Source organism: Rhinatrema bivittatum, chromosome 1, assembly GCF_901001135.1.
Source record: "Rhinatrema bivittatum chromosome 1, aRhiBiv1.1, whole genome shotgun sequence".
NCBI classification, from domain to species: domain Eukaryota; kingdom Metazoa; phylum Chordata; class Amphibia; order Gymnophiona; family Rhinatrematidae; genus Rhinatrema; species Rhinatrema bivittatum.
The window spans coordinates 679,124,728-679,143,828 of record NC_042615.1 but is presented as its reverse complement, the minus strand read 5'-3'; the positions used below and the strand labels follow the sequence as shown (position 1 = coordinate 679,143,828).

The 19,101-nt window shown below is 43.8% G+C and overlaps 1 protein-coding gene across 2 annotated transcripts in view; it reads left to right on the top strand.

The window, feature by feature from the left end:
• Positions 1-19,101, top strand: part of RASGRF2 (Ras protein specific guanine nucleotide releasing factor 2) — an 888,178-nt gene that overhangs the window by 708,846 nt on the left and 160,231 nt on the right. The window contains exon 22 of one of the 2 annotated variants that reach the window (XR_003852277.1): positions 1,904-2,294. Coding sequence is in view for 1 of the 2 variants with exons in the window: in XM_029574148.1 (XP_029430008.1) it covers positions 6,130-6,216 (87 nt within the window). In the remaining variant the exon portion in view is untranslated. Of the gene's footprint in view, positions 1-1,903; positions 2,295-6,129; positions 6,217-19,101 lie in introns of those variants that run through there. The other variant, XM_029574148.1, reaches the window with a different exon arrangement.

The window sequence follows — 19,101 nt, the reverse complement described above, 5'->3', positions numbered from 1 at the left end:
TACGCTTTAGTTTTTATTAAGCTGTCATTAAACTTCCAGTAACGCATGCCCTGATCACCATTAGGCAAATCCACCTCCCACCAGACTGGAGCATGTTCCGACCAAGTAATGTTTCTATCTCAGCTTTCCTGGTGTGTCACTCAATGCTTTAATATCAATTAAAAAATAATCAATCCGTGTATCCGTGTTATGTGGCCTGGAGTAAAATGAATAATTCCTGCTTTTGAGGGATAAAGTAGCTGCCAATTATCAATCAGTTGCCAATCAGCTAGCAGGCCGAGTAAAGGCCCTCCGATACTCTCTGAGTCACACCCCCCTGTCCCGAGGAGGAATCTATCCCCACCTTATGCGCCAGATTAAAATCTCCCGCCCATCACTACATATCCCCCATTTATTTGATGCAGTTTCTGATTAATCTGGTCAGCAATACACACCCTGATCTTGGTTTGGGCAATACACATTAACTAAAATGAATTTTGTAATTTTGGATCTCTACCACTAGTATTAAATACCGGGCCTTTAGGGCCTATCACCGTCTCAAGAACTTCCTCCCCCAGATTGTTAGCAAACAAAATGCCTACACCACTATATCTACAATCTGGAGTGCTGGCAGCATAATATCTATGTTGATAGAGACGCGGTCCTTAACAGGTGTCCAAGCTTCCGCTTTAAACTGCGTCTCTTGAAGAAAAACCACTGAAGCGTGATATCTGGTAAGCTCATTACACACTTGCTGTCACTTCATTTGCAATTTAATCCCTTCACATGTGGGATAAAACCTAAGGGGCGTCATAAAAATTGATATCCCTCTTACGCTATCAGCAGTCCAGATCATACCATACCCATTCTGTCAAATTAACACAACCATACATATCATGCTTTCCCCCTCCCCACCTACCAACCCCCCCCCCCCCCAACCCTCTACCCCTCAGACACACAAAGTCACCCTCATGAAGCAGACATCCGCTCCCCCCACTCCCATCCAAAAACCAAACAAACAATGCTCTATCCCTCCGGTCCCAGGATTGAAGGAATATAGGTAATCATATCTACATAAGCTGCTAGCATGGAGCCACATGGTAACTCCATGCCAGTTTGAATATAATAGTGAATGTACACCCTTTCAGTGTACCCACTATTGAAACAATCCCAATATGTGCACAGGAGTCCTTCAAGTATTAGCAAATTCTTTCCCACTATCAGTCTCCACATCCACCGAGGCTCCGCTGAATCTGAGGTTCTCTTTAGGCGCCAACGTCCTTTTCCCACCCTCTGCCATGTTGCAGGTTCCACCGCTGGTTGCCGTGAATCTTTCATGGCGGCAGTATATGCAATCTCTATGCCCGCCTCTTTAAGGATAGATGCTGCTTCTGCCGGCGTTCTCACCCTCGATGTTATCCCTTTGATGGTGAATGCTACACCACATGGATACAGCCATCTGTATCGGTGATGTTCTTTGTGAAGGATCGCAGTAACTGGCTGAAAGTGCCTGTGCCGTTTCAAAGTCGCCGGCGCGAGATCATTGTAAATGGAAAGTGCATGGCCCTCCCATTCAAAGGCATCTAGTTTCCAGGCTGCTTTCATTATTGCCTCTTTTACTAAAAAACTATGCATGCAAAGCACTATGTCCCTTGGAACGTTTCTTGGGGCTGCCCCCAGTGCTCTGTGCGCCCGCTCCATGACAACGTCTGTAGTTACCTCTGAGACCTCACTGGCTGGTTGCACCACTGCCACCTGCAAGAGCGCCCGACAGATGAGTTGAACCACTTCGGCGGTGTTATTATAATCTGGCTCTTCTGGAAGACCCCTGATGCGCAGATTGTTGCGTCGTGTGTGGTTTTCAATGTCCTCAAGCTTCAGCGCCGTTCTTCTTCTTGAATTTGTCACAGATTTTCTATTTCAGATTTCAGAGCTGTGATCCGCGTGTCATGTTCCTCCATTTGAGCCTCTCCGTCATCCACCCGATGTCCCAGGTCCTTGATATCAGTTTGGAGATAGAGATAGCGTCAAGGAATTCTTCCGACAGAGTTTTATATCCTTTTTCAAATCCTGGAACCAATGTTGTAAGTCTCTTTTGTAGATAGGCTCATTGCCCTCATCCGAGTCCTTCGTCTCCGGGCAATGTTTAGTCCCTGCGCCATCCTGGCCTTCTCCCCCGATAGGTTCATTCAGGGCCGCAAAACGGGAGCCGCCTGCATCAAACGAAAATTGCTGGAGGTCCACCGCTTTTTTCCTGGTAGACATGATCCCTGTAGTTAAAGCGACTCCTATAGGCGAAAATTGCAGCTTTTGCACTTCTGGAACTGGCTGAATTAACAGTTTATGCTGTGGGGAGTGCTGGAGAAAAGATCTAAGCAGCCATCCTTTGGCAGATTAAGTCCACTTCCGCCACACTGCTTTCATTTTTTGAGGGGTTAATAAACGTGGATAAAGGTGAACTGGTAGATGTAGTGTATTTTGGATTTTCAGAAGCGGTTGACAAAGTCCCTCATGAGAGGCTTCTAAGAAAACTAAAAAGTCATGGGATAGGAGGTGATGTCCTTTCGTGGATTACAAACTGGTTAAAAGACAGGAAACAGAGAGTAGGATTAAATGGTCAATTTTCTCAGTGGAAAAGGATAAACAGTGGAGTGCCTCAGGGATCTGTACTTGGACTGGTGCTTTTCAATATATATAAATGAATCTGGAAAGGAAAACGACGAGTGAGGTTATCAAATTGCAGATGATACAATTTATTCAGAGTAGTTAAATCACAAGCAGATTGTGATACATTACAGGAGGACTTTGCAAGACTGGAAGATTGGGCATCCAAGTGGCAGATGAAATTTAATGTGGACAAGTGCAAAGTGTTGCATATAGGGAAAAATAACCCTTGCTGTAGTTACATGATGTTAGGTTCCATATTAGGAGCTACCACCCAGGAAAAAGATCTAGGCATCACAGTGGATAATACTTTAAAATCGTCGGCTCAGTGTGCTGCAGCAGTCAAAAAAGCAAAACAGATGTTAGGAATAATTAGGAAGGGAATGGTTAATAAAACGGAAAATGTCATAATGCCTCTGTATCGCTCCATGGTGAGACGCAGCTCATTTGTGTATTGCATTGAGCGACCACGTTTTTTACGCACATGATATTGAATCGTGCCCTGCTGAGGGGTGCTTTGGCTGTCACTTGTCCACTCACCAGAGATAATTGGAAGTGAAACATGGATTCCATGGCAGGGTTCCAGAAGGGGGTGGAGGTGGGCAGATCTTTAAAAAAAAAAAAAAAAAAGCAAGGGGAGAGGGCTTGGAGGTCAGGAGGAGGGGGATGAAGTACTGCTGCACAAAAAGTTAAATCTTTTATTTTTACACTTCCATCACATAATCTTGCATCAGCAGGTGGGTAAGGGGCTCTCATGAGACCCACTGTTTGACACTCCTCTGGGGTGAGGGGGGAACTCTAGTGTCGAATGGCCCCTTTAAGACCAGAACCTAGGTACATGGCAACCTGCATTAACACCCAGTGCTCTCGAGGAAGGTTAGCTATACCGCTTGAGATGTAGGTAACTGTCAGTCAAATAACTGTCTCGGCCTGCTCTGCTGGAGAAGAGGCTGATGTATGATGTCTAGGCAGAGGCATATGTTGAATAGGTCATGAGTACTGGAGCCGCTGTCTTCTGCCTGAGGTTAGCCACCACTCCCTGTGGGTTAAATCTTTAAGTGCAGGCAGCCGCAAAATCTCCCCAGATGGAAGCAGGAACCAAGAAGAATTTGAAGACCTGGACTGGAGTAGGTAGCAGGATTGTAGCTGAGGAGCAGGACTGGAGCAGGAACCAGAGGTGTAGCTGAAGACTAGGACCAGAACAGCAACACACAGGAAATATAGCCAGGCAACAGGATATCACAGTACAAACTCTGTGTGAAATGTTGGACCAGCAAAGGTGTGTCAGGCTAGAGCTCTTTGTTGGGACACACTTAAATATTGGTCCAATAGGGAGCCCCCAGAAGCTGGTCTCCCTAACCTTGTTTTGCTTAGTTTTTTCTACAGGGTTGTTGCTTATTTAGAATGCCTGTGGTTTCACTGCAGGATCCCCTAGACTTGAACACCCAAGGCCGCAAGTTCAATCCCTACTGCCCTTGACAATAATGCAAATTTTGACACGTTATATTATTTGATTTACATAGGATCAACTTGTAATGAGCTGATTTCATGCAGATTAGCTCATTTTAATACCTGCATTACACAGGGGTTTTCTGGGGGAAGATAATACCTGGTATTTGAAATTCTGTGCTTTATCTTTGCATTAAGTCATTTACAGTGCGGTAAAGCCCTAACACAGCTTAATAAAGTTGGTGAGTTGATTTTAGAATTGTATTGTCAAGCATTTATTTATTTAGGCACCACTAGCTACTCATCCGTCGCCCGCCCTCACCCTCCCCTTGTCCGCTCTCCCTCCTTCCCCCCCCCTTGTCTCTGCTATCATCACAGCACCTAAAACATGTTAGCAGCCCTTGACATTCCCCTTCCCATCCAATTGTCCCCTAACTAAATCTTTCATAACCGTGATATGTTATCTGTTAACACTATTTAATATTATTTACCTAAGATATATTTTAACATGTTGACCATAGAGTCCTTAGTTACAAATCTCCCCTCTTTGTTACTCCTCTTGCCATTTATCTGTTATAGACGTTTCTTGTTAAAACCATGTTCAATGAAATTGTTCTATGTAAAATTTATGTTCTATGTAAACCGGGGTGAAGGCTATCGCTAAACCTCGGTATATAAAAAGCTCCAAATAAATAAATAAATAATTAGTACTGTTGCTTTAAATGCCCCTGCAGAGGGTCCCCGATTTGATTCCCAGATCCGATCTTACACATCCCGGGTTGGCCAAGGAGGGCTGGGCATGCTATAGAGTTGTGATCATCAATAAGGGTGACACCAGTGACTGTATTTAGAGCCCATGATATAGGGGTTACAAAAGGAAATCTTGTGCATGGCTTCTGCCTTCAGGACCAATGCTCGAATGATCAGATCAGGAGCAGTGGAAAGGATTGTTTGCTAAAACTGGGGAAAAGAAATCTCCCAGCTAGTTGTGAATGAAGGTTCATGGTGCCAGCACTGGTTCTGACTGTGAGCAGGAGAAAAGAGGAAACTGCCCTAGCCAAAAACAATAAATACAACCGAAACCTTTAGTAAGTCATGAGTGGCTTCAGATGTCTATATAGATTCTCATATTGATATCCTTGATAATGCTACATGCAGAATTGATTAGTGTTTGTCCGCTGTGGTTTGTTCTAATTTATGATCTCTCTAGTTTCATTTTGCATCACAAATAACTGAGACAGAGTGTGCTCAGAATACCAGTCTCTCTCTTCCTGTTTCTGTGGGTTTGCTGTGGCAAGCATGCATTAAATTTATAGTCATGCCTTTTGGGATCAATTGTTCAATGGGGCTTTAATCTTGCATTAATTCTCAGTTTTAAACTATCTGACAGCTTCACATTAAGAACAGATCTATGACCTGAACCACTAAACTACTAGAGACTGGGCACAAAGGAGGGGAATAGCTGAAACCCTCTTTAGAGAACACAACCGAGGACTTTTTAGCTGTTGGTGACCAGTGTATGTGGCTCTGCACAGAAGAGAGATACACTGTTTTGTTTTTGACCCAGTAGTTCCTCCTCCTTTTATTTTTATTCTAGCTCAGTTGGAACCAACGCTGGGATTCTGGAACCGTCAACCTACTTTCACAACTACCCTGGGGTTTATAGATCCATTCTCCCACTGTTTCTATTCTGGTCATTGCAGCAATGGTCCGGAGATCAGGAGCCATGCTTCAGGGTGCCTTCTGTAACTCTTTCATGGGTTCTAATCCAACCACCAAATGTCGCTCTTAACGATGACCATGACTCCAGGGGCTGTGAATGCTACTCCTGCAGCATCCCCAGCCTCAGCATCCCAAAGCCTGGCTTGGGATGCACTGTTTAAATAAATTCTGGATCTGTCTACCTATCAGTTGCTTTTCAAAGGCCTTTTCTTGTATGTGACATTCTATACATCTGTGTTCTTAGGGAAACAAACTTTAAATATAGATTACTTTTGAATTATTTATATATTGATTTTTTTTTCTTTAACCTTCCAGAGAGTTTCTTGGGGCAGGGGCTGGATGAAACCTGATAAAAATGGAAGAACACCTTATATCATGAGAACTAGTCAACACTTTAATGATGTGAGTAACAATGGTGAAATCTATACCAGGCTCTAGAACAAGTTAGAAAATGACTAAAGCTAAGAGAAGAGAAAGTACTTCTTGTGAGTGTGCCTAAAATGTCACCCCTAGTTTGACTAATTATTATCAATGAATATCAATATATTTCATTTTTATTATTTGTATTTAATTGTATAATTTTGGGACTATTTCTTATTCAGTTCACTATTTTAATTGTACAAAGCGCCTTGATTACCTGTAAAAAAAAAAAAAAGGTGATTTATCAAGTGAACTAAACTAAACTAAACAATGAAGGAAAAAAAATGTCATTAGCCAAAACAGGCTATCAGATTAAGCAATCAAACATTGTATGCTGAAGTCAAAGAACAACACACAACATGGCAATGTGTGTCATTTTATGTTTATTTAATTTAAACAGTTTTATATACCGACAACCGTTTGCACATCGTGTCGGTTTACATGTAACTAAAAACCATTGTAAAATATAGGCATTGCCTTTACACAAGGAACAGAGTAACAATGGTAACGCAATAACAGTGCAAAAAATTAGGTAAATTAGAAGGGAGGGATTCAACAAGGAGGGACATAGGAGGGGGCAGGGAAAGGTGTACAAAGGTGGACAAAGGGGAGGAATAATGTACAGGGGGTTTAGCGAAACATTTGTTATATCAAGATTATATACAAGGCTATAAATCGCTGTATACAACACTCGTTATAGTTGAGGTTATATACAAGGTTATGTAACAATTTCTATATACAAGAATACGAGAAGCATTTGCATTTATTGTAGGTTCTTGATTGGGAGAGAGAAAACGGGAGAGGAAGGCTAGATGGGGCAAGTGTTGGATGTGGGTCCTGGAGTGGGAGGATTAGTAGATGATGATGAGAGGGAGTAAGCTTGGAGGAAGAGCCAAGTTTTAAGTTTCTTTTTGAAAGTTGGGAGTGGAGGTTTCAGTGCGTAGGTCAAGAGGCATGGAGTTCCAGAGGGTGGGGCCTGCGAGAGAAAGGGCTCTGTTGGTGGTGGAAATAAGTCTAGTAGATTTTATGGAGGGAGAAATTAGAGTTCCACGGAGTGAGGACCGGGTAGGTCTTGAAGAGGTGCGAGGGAGGAAGGGTGGTTTAACCAATTGTACTGTTCATTGGTAATGCTTTTGTGAATGAGGGTTAGGGTTTTGTAAATAATTCGTGAGTGAATGGGAAGCCAGTGAAGATCAATGAGGGTGGAAGTGATGTGGTCATTCTTGTTAACATTAGTGAGGATGCGTGCAGTGGCGTTCTGTAGGAGTTGTAAAGGTTTAATATAAGTAGCAGGGAGGCCAAGGAGGAGAGCGTTGCAATAATCGATTTTTGAAAAAATTATAGATTGTAGTACAGTACGGAAATCGGAGAAATAGAGAAGGGGTTTGAGTTTTTTGAGAGTTTGTAATTTGAAGTAGCAACTGCTGAGAATAGATTTGATGTATGGTTTGAAGGTAAGTTGGTTATCGAGTATAACACCCAGGTTTCGTGTGTTGGAGGGAAAGGTGGTAGAAGAGAGGTTAGGGGGGATGGGTGTTGACGAATGTTTAGAGGAGATGAAAAGGAGCTCAGTTTTTTGAGGATTGAGGGATAAGTTAAAGACATTAAAGACTCCACCATTAAAGACTCCACTCAGCAACTGTATATTTCGGATTGTGTATATATACTGTACTATTGTATATAATTAACCTCCTCTTTCTCTCTCTATTTTCCTCCTCCCAGTTATCAGCCCCTGTTAATTGTAACTGCATCTCTTCATCACGTTTATTTATGTTCTTGGTTGTTTCTTCACACCCCTGTTTCATGTAAACCGGCATGATGTGAACGCTTTCATGAATGCCGGTATAGAAAAACCTTAAATAAATAAATAAAATAAATAAATAAATAAGTGCATGTCAGTGAGGAGCTGGTTGATGGAGGCAAGAATGGTATCCCAGTTTTGGAGTGCGGTGAGGATGGAATTAGTGAAAGGGATGAGGATTTGCACATCATCTGCATAGATGAAGTGCGTAACACCAAGGTTGGAGAGGAGGTTGGTGAGGGGGAGCATATAAATGTTAAATAGGGTGGAAGAGAGGGATGATCCTTGGGGGACACCACAGTCAAGATTAACAGGTGGAGATGTAAAGTTGTCAGTGAGGACTGTGTAGCTACGGTTTTGGAGGTAAGATTTGATCCAAGACAGAGCAGTACCAGAGATTCCTATGCTGATGAGGGTGTTGATAAGGATGTTATGATTGACGGTATCAAAGGCGGCAGAAATATCTAGCATAGCAATGAGATAGGAGTTGCCAGCGTCCATTCCTTTGATAATGGTATCTGTTAGGGAGAGGAGTAGGGTTTCCGTACTGAGATGTTTTTGGAAACCATATTGTGTTGGTAGGAGCAAGTTGTACTGTTCAAGGTGGTCAGAGATACGGGAGTTTACTAGTTTCTCAAGTACTTTGGAGAGGAAAGGAAGATTGGCGATGGGACGGAGGTTGGCTAGGTTGGAGGGATCAAGGGAGGTTTTTTTTAGGATGGGCTTGACTACAGCTTGTTTAGGGAGTTGGGGACCAAGCCTTGTTCAAGGGAGCAGTTTACAATTTTGGAGAGTGAGGTGGCTATGGTTTTAGGAATGGCGAGAAGAAGTTTGGTGGGAATGGTTTCAGAAGGATGGGAAGAAGGTCTCATCTTTTTTAAAATGTTCTCTATTTCCAGAGTTGAGGAAGGTTCAAGTGATGATAGGGTGGTGGGTGTGTGTGGGGTGGGGAGGGTTATATCATTGGTATTGGGGGTGAATTTAGCAGTGATGTTGGAGATTTTATTTTTAAAAGAATAGAGCAATTTCATTGCATCGAGACTGTGTGGAAGGAACATGAGGTAGCGACTCGTTTGGTTTGGTAAGATTTGAGATCAAGGTAAACAGGGCCTTAGGGTTAAATTGAAGGGGTGAATTTTTCTTGGCATAGTATTCTTTTTTAGTTTTTTGAATAGCGATTCTATATACATGCATAAGTTGGTAGTAGATGGTTTTGGTGGCAGGAGTGGGGTGTTTACGCCATCGTCTTTCAGCTGTTCTAAGTTGGATTTTTTGGGTTTTGAGTATGTGGGTGTACCAAGGTTTTTTAGTTGATTTGGTTTCTGTGACAGTTTTTTGGGTGATTGGACATAGGTTGTTAGCAATATTTAGGGTAGTTTCTGCCCAGGAAGAATTGGCACTGTCAGCTGTCTCTAGGTCAAGGTGAATTGGAATGTTGGAGCATGCAGTTTCGAGAGTGTCTAGGGGACAGGTTTTGTGGAAATGGAAAGATTTAGGCTGAGAAATAGAGGGGGGGGGGTGGGATTTGAAAGAGCGAGGGTTGTATTGATGATGGAGTGGTCCGACCACGGGACGGGGAGGCATGTGGGGGAGTGGATGGTATTGATGAGTGAGTTGGTAAATATAAGATCAAGGGTATGTCCGGCTTTGTGGGTTGGGGAGTGAATAATTTGTGTGAAACCCATCGCTTCTAAAGAGGAGGTGAATACTTCGCATGGCAGGGATTGAGGAGTGGCATCAACATGAAGATTAAAATCGCCAAGGAGAATCGTAGGGATGTTGGGAGAGAGTGAGGTGGTGAGAAATTCGTGAGAGGGGAGGAGTCTTTTTCTAGTAGACCAGGGGGGGTGTAGATAAGGCAGATTTGTAGGGATTTCAATTTGAAGAAGCCTACTTCGTATTGGTTTGGGATATTGCAGATTTTGTGGGGTGAGTTTGAATTCTTTCTTGGCTATCAGGAGAAGGCCTCCCCCTCTTTTCTTTTTCGGGGGATAGAGAAGATGTCATAGGTCTCAGAGGGCAGTTGGTTGATGAGTGGAGTGTCACAAGGTTTAAACCAAGTTTCAGTAATGGCAAAAATTTCTGGTTTGGAGGTCAGTTAAAATATCATGGAGAAGGTGTGTTTTTTGTTTCAAGGATTGGGCGTTAATGAGGAGAAGAGAAATAAGAAGATAGGGTAAGGACTTGCGTGGGAGGGAGATATGGGGATGGGGGTCAGGCGCCTTTTTTGAGCATTGTGGGGGCTGGAGGGGGGGGAAGGATGGTTTTGAGGGGTGTCTGATTAGGTAGTTGGTGGGACAGAAGAAGGAGTGCGGAGGCATTGTGGAATGGAAGGCTAGCAGAGGTATATATAGAAGAAAAACAATTCATGAGATGAAGGCACAGTTATGCAGGTATACAGAAAACAAACATGAGAAGCATACACAATTAAGATGATAGTTGGAGGTCTGTGTCCTGCCTTTCCTCGTCGCGGTTGGGGCGGTCCTCATAGGGCGGTCGTTTGTCTCGGTTGCGGTGGCTCCTGACCCCTGATGGGTTTACACCGGCCGCGTGGAGCTTTGGGGGAGGTCGGAGGCAGACGGGATTGGCATGCGGAGTAGAAGGCAGTTGTAGGGAGGCAGGCGGGAGGCTTGAAGGAGGCGCACGAAGGGGCGCACAAAGGGGCGGGCCCCTTTGTTGTGCTCCTTTGGCGTGCGATGCACGGCGCGCGGCGCCGGAGGGAGAAGAATTTAATAGGCCTCAGGGTCTAGCCGGATTGGCTGGAGCTTGCAGATGTGTCGGCTGTGGGCGTGCATGGGTTACTGCCACATCTTAGGTGTGTTATAAAATGCCTTATGTATGCCTTCACATGAGATCCCACCACTAGTGCTCCTATTCTGCACCTCTCTTGGGTAGTTCCTCAGGAGGAATCAAATATCCACACTCAGGCCCCTGGCCTCTTAGTTTCACCACTCTAGTAAGCTCTTCAAGGAGAGGAAGAAAACTCTCCTTTTTCTCTTGTGCTGGTTCCCTGGATCTCCACAAATCAAAGGACACTCTGGGGCATTCCCAATTTTGCAAACTCTCCCCAATCCTTCCTTCAGTCTTCCTTGCTGCATGGTAGTTCCATGGGAGGGAAGCAGGGGAGAAGATACCCACTCCTTGCTACTCCACAGCCACCATTTCTTGCTTCTTCACTCCCATCCAAACCCATGAAGGAGGCAGACTCCTCTCCACTTCTTCTTGGTCTTGGGCCTCTCCCCTTGAGGGGAAGAGCCCCTATAGGGTCCCACTCCCCTTGGAAGATCCCTGGGCCTCCCAGCCCACAGGCTGGATACCCCAGTTGATTACATAATTGGAGCTCCCTAAACCCCACTCTATTTGAGCAAAGTAGGCAGGGCAGTTCTATAATGAGGGAGAGTGTGGCGGCTGCCTCAGGCAGCAAAATTTTAAAGTGGCAAAAAGTAGCCCTCAAAATGCCTAGCAGCCACCTCCTCCTTACCATCTGATACACTATTGGCTAAACATGGGGTTAAGAGCCCGCTCACCCCTCCCTTCTGTGAGCCAGCAGTGAACAGTGAACCGGGAAATTAAGAGAAAAAAAAGGGAGAAGAGGGCTCAGAAACCTGCAAAATAAAGAGAAGCAGCAGGACCACGTGGTGAGTGATACTGCTCCCACCCCCAACCCAGCCGTCTAGCCCAGCACTGTTTTCAGGCCCTTAAATTGCAGACACTCCCTGGGGTGTCGTGCACCAGGCGTCGCGCACCCGAAGGAGCGCGACCTAAGGGGCCTGCCCCTTAGTGCGCTCCTTTGTGAGCCTTTGTGAGGATTCAGACGAAAGGCCCTCCTTTCGCTACACTACCCCACCACAGCAGTGCTACACGCCCCTTCGTGCAGCCCCAAGTGGAGACTCGGCCTCTAGTACGGCTCAACATTTGCTTCGCCTCCATTATTGCTTATTCTGCCCTCTTCTACCACATCCTGGTGGTTCAAGCATTCTGAGAAGCCTCAGAGCTCCACCAGCTATCATAGCCACAGGCTCCTCCCTTTCCAGCCCCACTCGATCTACCAGCACTGCTCGTAGTTCCAGTAGCCACCATGCGTTCCTTCAACATTCCTATCTTCTACAACCGTCTGAGGAGACTCCCTAAGCCCTACCCACATTCACGCAACTGACAACAGAGGATCATCCCCATCTCTATAACGCCTTGCACACAACTACTAGGCCTGGCACTTGTCTCACTGACTTTATTCAATGCTCAGTCCATCTCTAAAAAATCACACATCCTCAACGACCTCCTAAACGATACTAAACCAGACATCTGTGCTGTCACAGAAACCTGGTTAAAAACTACAGATACAGTACTTCTAAATCAGCTACCTACCCAGGCTTATGACCTACTCTCTATTCCCAGGATCAAAAAAAGAGGAGGAGGGCTGCTCCTAGCCGCCAAAAAAGGATTAGGCCTGACCCTACAAGCCACAATTACAACAGCTAACCTCGAATTGCCCTCTTCAAATCAAAATACCTTCTAATCGGATTGATTTACGCTCCCCCAGGAATTCTCGAGGCAGACCCATCCCCCCATCATTGAACTAGCCGCCAAACATCTTAATGCAGGAAAACCAGCGATCCTCATGGGAGACTTCAACCTGCACGTGGACGTCCTACCTCGCTCCACCAACTGCGAAACCCTACTCTCCTCCCTCGGCCACATGGGGTTCAGGCAAATTGTCAACGAACCCACCCACAAGGCAGGTCACACGTTAGACCTCATTTTCGTAAATGAAGGAATATCGTCCGTTAACAATCCATCATGCCTACAGGTCCCTTGGACGGACCACCGAATCATCTCCACGGCTCTAGAGATCATGGAACACCCTCCCCAAACTACACATGCAACCTCAGTCGCCATCAGAAAACCTTGTACTGGAGAAATCCTCAGCTCTCATTTATCCAAAGAACTAGCTCAACTAAACCTCTCAGACGTCAACACTGCCAATAGGGATCAACATCACCAATAGGGTGCCTGATCAAGTATGCCCTATGACCACGAAATTGCTCCATCCTGAAAAGGACAACAGGAAACCCTGGTTCACGCCGGAGTTGAAGTCGCTCAAACAAGAGCTCAGATGTAAGGAACACAGGTGGCGAAAAACCCCGTCCACTATTACCGTCTTGGCTTATAAATCTTGCCTAAACTCTTACAGAAACATCATCAATATAACCAAGAAAGAATTCTTCTCAAAAAAGATCCACCACTTTATCTTCGACTCTAGAGCTCTGTTTTCCTATGTGTCAGCCCTCACTAAACCAACTACCCCTCTTATACCAGACGCACAAGCATCCAACAAAGCCAATGAACTGGCGGTCTACTATGAGAAAAAAATAGACACCCTCCTCGCTCCTCTCAAGGGGTCCTCTCCTCAACCGAACTACCCTCCCACCACCAGCACACAACACTCTCACCCAACCCACATGCAATACAAAGCAACTACAGCTTCGATGGCTTCCCTTGAGCAGACGTCCGCCTTAGAAATTGAAAACATCCTTAGGAAGATGAAGCCCTCGTCCCACCCACTTGACCACATCCCATCCAAACTACTATTCTCCATTCCTAACATCATTGCTAAACCGATAGCAGACATCATTAGCAGTCAGCATGGCTTTACCCAGGGCAAGTCTTGCCTCACAAATCTGCTTCACTTTTTTGAAGGAGTTAATAAACATGTGGATAAAGGTGAACCGGTAGATATAGTATACTTGGATTTTCAGAAGGCGTTTGACAAAGTTCCTCATGAGAGGCTTCTAGGAAAAGTAAAAAGTCATGGGATAGGTGGCGATGTCCTTTCATGGATTGCAAACTGGCTAAAAGACAGGAAACAGAGGGTAGGATTAAATGGGCAATTTTCTCAGTGGAAGGGAGTGGACAGGGAGTGCCTCAGGGATCTGTATTGGGACCCTTACTGTTCAATATATTTATAAATGATCTGGAAAGAAATACGACGAGTGAGATAATCAAATTTGCAGATGACACAAAATTGTTCAGAGTAGTTAAATCACAAGCAGATTGTGATAAATTGCAGTAAGACCTTGTGAGACTGGAAAATTGGGCATCCAAATGGCAGATGAAATTTAATGTGGATAAGTGCAAGGTGATGCATATAGGGAAAAATAACCCATGCTATAATTACACGATGTTGGGTTCCATATTAGGTGCTACAACCCAAGAAAGAGATCTAGGTGTCATAGTGGATAACACATTGAAATCGTCGGTTCAGTGTGCTGCGGCAGTCAAAAAAGCAAACAGAATGTTGGGAATTATTAGAAAAGGAATGATGAATAAAACGGAAAATGTCATAATGCCTCTGTATCGCTCCATGGTGAGACCGCACCTTGAATACTGTGTACAATTCTGGTCGCCGCATCTCAAAAAAGATATAATTGCGATGGAGAAGGTACAGAGAAGGGCTACCAAAATGATAAGGGGAATGGAACAACTCCCCTATGAGGAAAGACTAAAGAGGTTAGGACTTTTCAGCTTGGAGAAGAGACGACTGAGGGGGATATGATAGAGGTGTTTAAAATCATGAGAGGTCTAGAACGGGTAGATGTGAATCGGTTATTTACTCTTTCGGATAGTAGAAAGACTAGGGGACACTCCATGAAGTTAGCATGGGTCACATTTAAAACTAATCGGAGAAAGTTCTTTTTTACTCAACGCACAATTAAACTCTGGAATTTGTTGCCAGAGAATGTGGTTCGTGCAGTTAATATAGCTGTGTTTAAAAAAGGATTGGATAAGTTCTTGGAGGAGAAGTCCATTACCTGCTATTAAGTTCACTTAGAGAATAGCCACTGCTATTAGCAATGGTTACATGGAATAGACTTAGTTTTTGGGTACTTGCCAGGTTCTTATGGCCTGGATTGGCCACTGTTGGAAACAGGATGCTGGGCTTGATGGACCCTTGGTCTGACCCAGTATGGCATTTTCTTATGTTCTTATGTTCTTATCATAAACTGCTCGCTCTCCCAAGGTCAAGTCCCTGACCAACTCAAGCTGGCTATTCTCAAGCCTCTCCTTAAAAAACCTAACCTTCCACCCACTGACCCAGCTAACTTCAGACCAATTGCCATCCTCCCAATGATTGCAAAAATCATGGAGAAGGTAGTAAACAGACAACTATCCGAATTCCTAGAAGAGAATGACATTCTAACCTCCAATCAATTCGGATTTCGAAAGTCACTGAACACTGAATCTCTACTAGCCTCGCTTTCTGATAACATCCTCATCAACCTGGAAAATGGTCAACCTTTCCTTCTCGTCTTACTGGACCTCTCCTCAGCGTTCGACACTGTGAACCATTCCTGCCTCATTCAGTGTCTAGCAGATATTGGTATAACAGGTTCAGCGCTCAACTGGTTCAAATCTTTCCTTGAAAACAGGCAATACAAGGTTAGGATTAACAACAAAGAATCACTCCCTATCAGATCAAAGCTGGGGGTACCTCAAGGATCATCCCTTTCACCTACACTATTCAATATTTATCTCCTTCCACTCTGCCATCTACTATCTAACCTCAAGCTAACACACTTCCTATACGCGGATGACATTCAGATCCTCATCCCGATAATGGAATCCCTCCACAAAACGTGGTCTTACTGGAACAGCTGCCTTTCGGCAATCAAAAACATGCTAACAAGCCTCAACCTCGTGCTAAATACTAGCAAAACTGAAATCCTCATAATAGCTCCAGACAAGTGCTCTCTATTCAACCCAACTAGTTCCACTCAACTCTCCTTCACATCAATCGACCACATGCCACAAGTAAGAGATCTTGGTGTACTTCTGGACAACCAACTCAACTTCACCAAGTTCATAAACAATACTACCAAAGACTGCTTCTTCAAATTGCAAGTCTTAAAAAAATTAAAACCTCTTCTACACTTCCGAGACTTCTGCTTGGTACTACAATCTATCATCCTCCCTAAACTGGACTATTGCAACTCACTCCTCCTGGGCCTGCCAGCCAACACCATCAAACCACTTCAGATGGTCCAGAACGCGACGGCCAGAATTCTCACTAACACCAAAAAATGGGATCACATCACCCCTATCCTCCAAAATCTTCACTGGCTGCCTATAAAATTTAGGATACAATTTAAATCCCTCATGATGATTCACAAGGCTCTTCACAACAACTCCCCCCTCAACCTATCCTTCCAACTACAGCAACACATCTCCAATAGACCAATCAGAAGTGCATACCAGAACATGCTTCACACCCAGCCAACAAAAACCTCATTGAGGAAACGAGCTCTGTCCACTGCAGGTCCCCATCTTTGGAACCTGCTCCCACCGGACCTCCACCAAGGACCGTGCCTTCCGACATTCAAAAAGAAGCTAAAGACTTGGCTATTCACTCAAGCTTTCCCTGAGATCTAAAATCTGGTGAAGCGACAGACGATATACCTACCTCTGTACATATGTTCCTGATTTATGGTTCCCAGTTACATTTAATTGAGTTTATGAAAGTTCTCTTTAATAGTTTTCCTGTATACTTGTGTTAATGTATTCTGCCTTGAGGCGACTGTTTTAATGTATTTCCGCCCTGGAGGCGACTGTTCAGTTCCTTGTAAACCGGTGCGATATGTATTCTTTACAGGAACATCGGTATATAAAAATTAAAAATAAATAAATAAATAAATAAAAATGATTTTCCACCGGCAGCTGAAAAAGCAGGAGACCCCATGCACCACCAGCAGAGCCCAAGCTGCCAGCAGCAGAAAAAGGAAGGAGGCCTTGTGCACTGCCGGCGGAGGCCAACCTAACAGCAGCTGAAGAAAGAAAAGTGGCCTCGTAGAAGGAAGAGAAGAGACCTTGTGTACTACCGACAGAGTCCAACCCACTGGTGGTGAAGAAATGAGGAAGCCTTGCGGGCCAATACCAGAGCCCAACTCAATAGCAGCTGAAGAAAAGAAGAGGCCGCAGTGGCAGAAGAAAATAAGAGGCCCGTCTGACAGCTTAGCTCATCCCTCCCACAGCCACAACAGAAAGGGAAGACTGAGCCTGGCTGACAGCGGTGAGAGTGTGTGTGTGCATGTGATAGAGCATGTGTGTATGTATGGATGTGTGAGAGCATAGGTTTGTGTAGAGAGAGCATATGTATGTGTATGTATGAGACAGCATCTGTGTGTGTGTGTGTGTGTGTGAGAACATGTACATGTGTGAGCATGCATGAGCATCTATGTGTGAGGGTGAGAGTGAGTGTATGTATATGTATGAGAGCATCTGTGTGTATAAGAGCATGATATCATCTGTGTGTATGTGTGAGAGAGAGCATCTATGTGGGTGTCTATGATAGAGGTGTTTAAAATCATGAGAGGTCTAGAACAGGTAGATGTGAATTGGTTATTTACTCTTTCAGATAATTGAAAGACTATGGGGCACTCCATGAAGTTAGCATGTGGCACATTTAAAACTAATCGGAGAAAGTTCTTTTTCACTCAACGCATAATTAAACTCTGGAATTTGTTGCCAGAGGATGTGGTTAGTGCAGTTAGTGTAAATGTGTTTAAAAAAGGATTGGATAAGTTCTTGGAGGAGAAGTCCATTACCTGCTATAAATTAAGTTGACTTAGAAAATAGCCACTGCTATTACTAGCAACAGTAACATGGAATAGACTTAGTTTTTGGGTACTTGCCAGGTTCTTATGGCCTGGATTGGACACTGTTGGAAACAGGATGCTGGGCTTGATGAACCCTTGGTCTGACCCAGTATGGCATGTTCTTATGTTTGAGAACATAAGCATTTGTGAGAGCATCTGTGTGTGGGTGAGAGCATGTGTATGTATGAATAAGCATGTGTTGTGTATGTGAAAAAGCAAGTGTGAGAGCGTACATGTGTGTATGTGTATGTGTGAAAGCAAGTGTGAGTATTGTATGAGAGTAAATGTGAGCATCTGTGTGTGTGTGTGTGTGAAAGAGTAAAAACGAGAGCATGTGTGTTGATGAGAGATTGTGAGAGAGAATGTGTAAGAGCACCTATGTGAGCACATGTATGAGCATGAATGAATTTATGGGAGAGAGGAAGGAGAAGGTTCCCACATTCTCCCATCCCCCACCCCCCACTCCCACATTAATCCACAGAAATCTCAGGGTGACGGGAAATCCAAATTTCCCTGGTATGGAAAGCAGGGATTTTTTTTATTCCTCCAAGTTTTAATTATTAGGTGCTATTTAACATGTCTGCTATTTTTAAATATGTTTGGGGGTGTTTGGTAAATATTTTATAATTTTTATAAGAGATTTTAATTATTAGATGTTCTATTCATCAGCTGTTTTGAAATATTTATTATTTTTATTAGTGTGATTTTATTATCATGATTGTTTTATATTCTTTGATTTTTTTTTTTTTATATATTTTATGAGGAATAGTATTTCTCCTTTTACATTGTGGCACTGCATATAGTCTAGCTTGTGGTTTCCATTTCCGTTTTTGTCTACATGTTTGTTTATGCTTTATGATCTCATTATTCTGTATTTAGTGAGTGTCTGTCTGTGTTCTGCATGTGTAACTGGGGGAGGTATTTGTGTAGGGATCTATAGAACCCTGGCTTGTTATGTTTTCCTAATAAGAGGTAAATTAGTATTTCAGTTTTTTTAGTATGGAACATTTACTATACTGTAATTGTAATTCAGTTTACTCATGGCTTTCTGAGAGCAAAGCCCACACCCAATATGCTTTATAGTAGGTCTAATACCGTATGCACTCACAGTATGTTCTTTGCAGCATTTTCTGGTTGGCACCACAGCAGTGCATGTTAAAATAATATACATGTTGTGATATTTTTACCTCGGAAGATTATATTTTGAATGTTCTTTTTCATGTAAAACTGGTTCCTTGTCCTTCTGCTCCACCAGTCAAGAACATTTGGGTTTAGTCCCCTCATCCAGCAGTTGGAGGCAGAGTAGTATTTTTTATGACATCAACTGTATGTACGTCATGCTTGGAACCAGATACATTTAGTTTTTCTGCCTTCAGCTATTGGATGGATGGTTGTGGATAAGTCTTGACCTGTTTT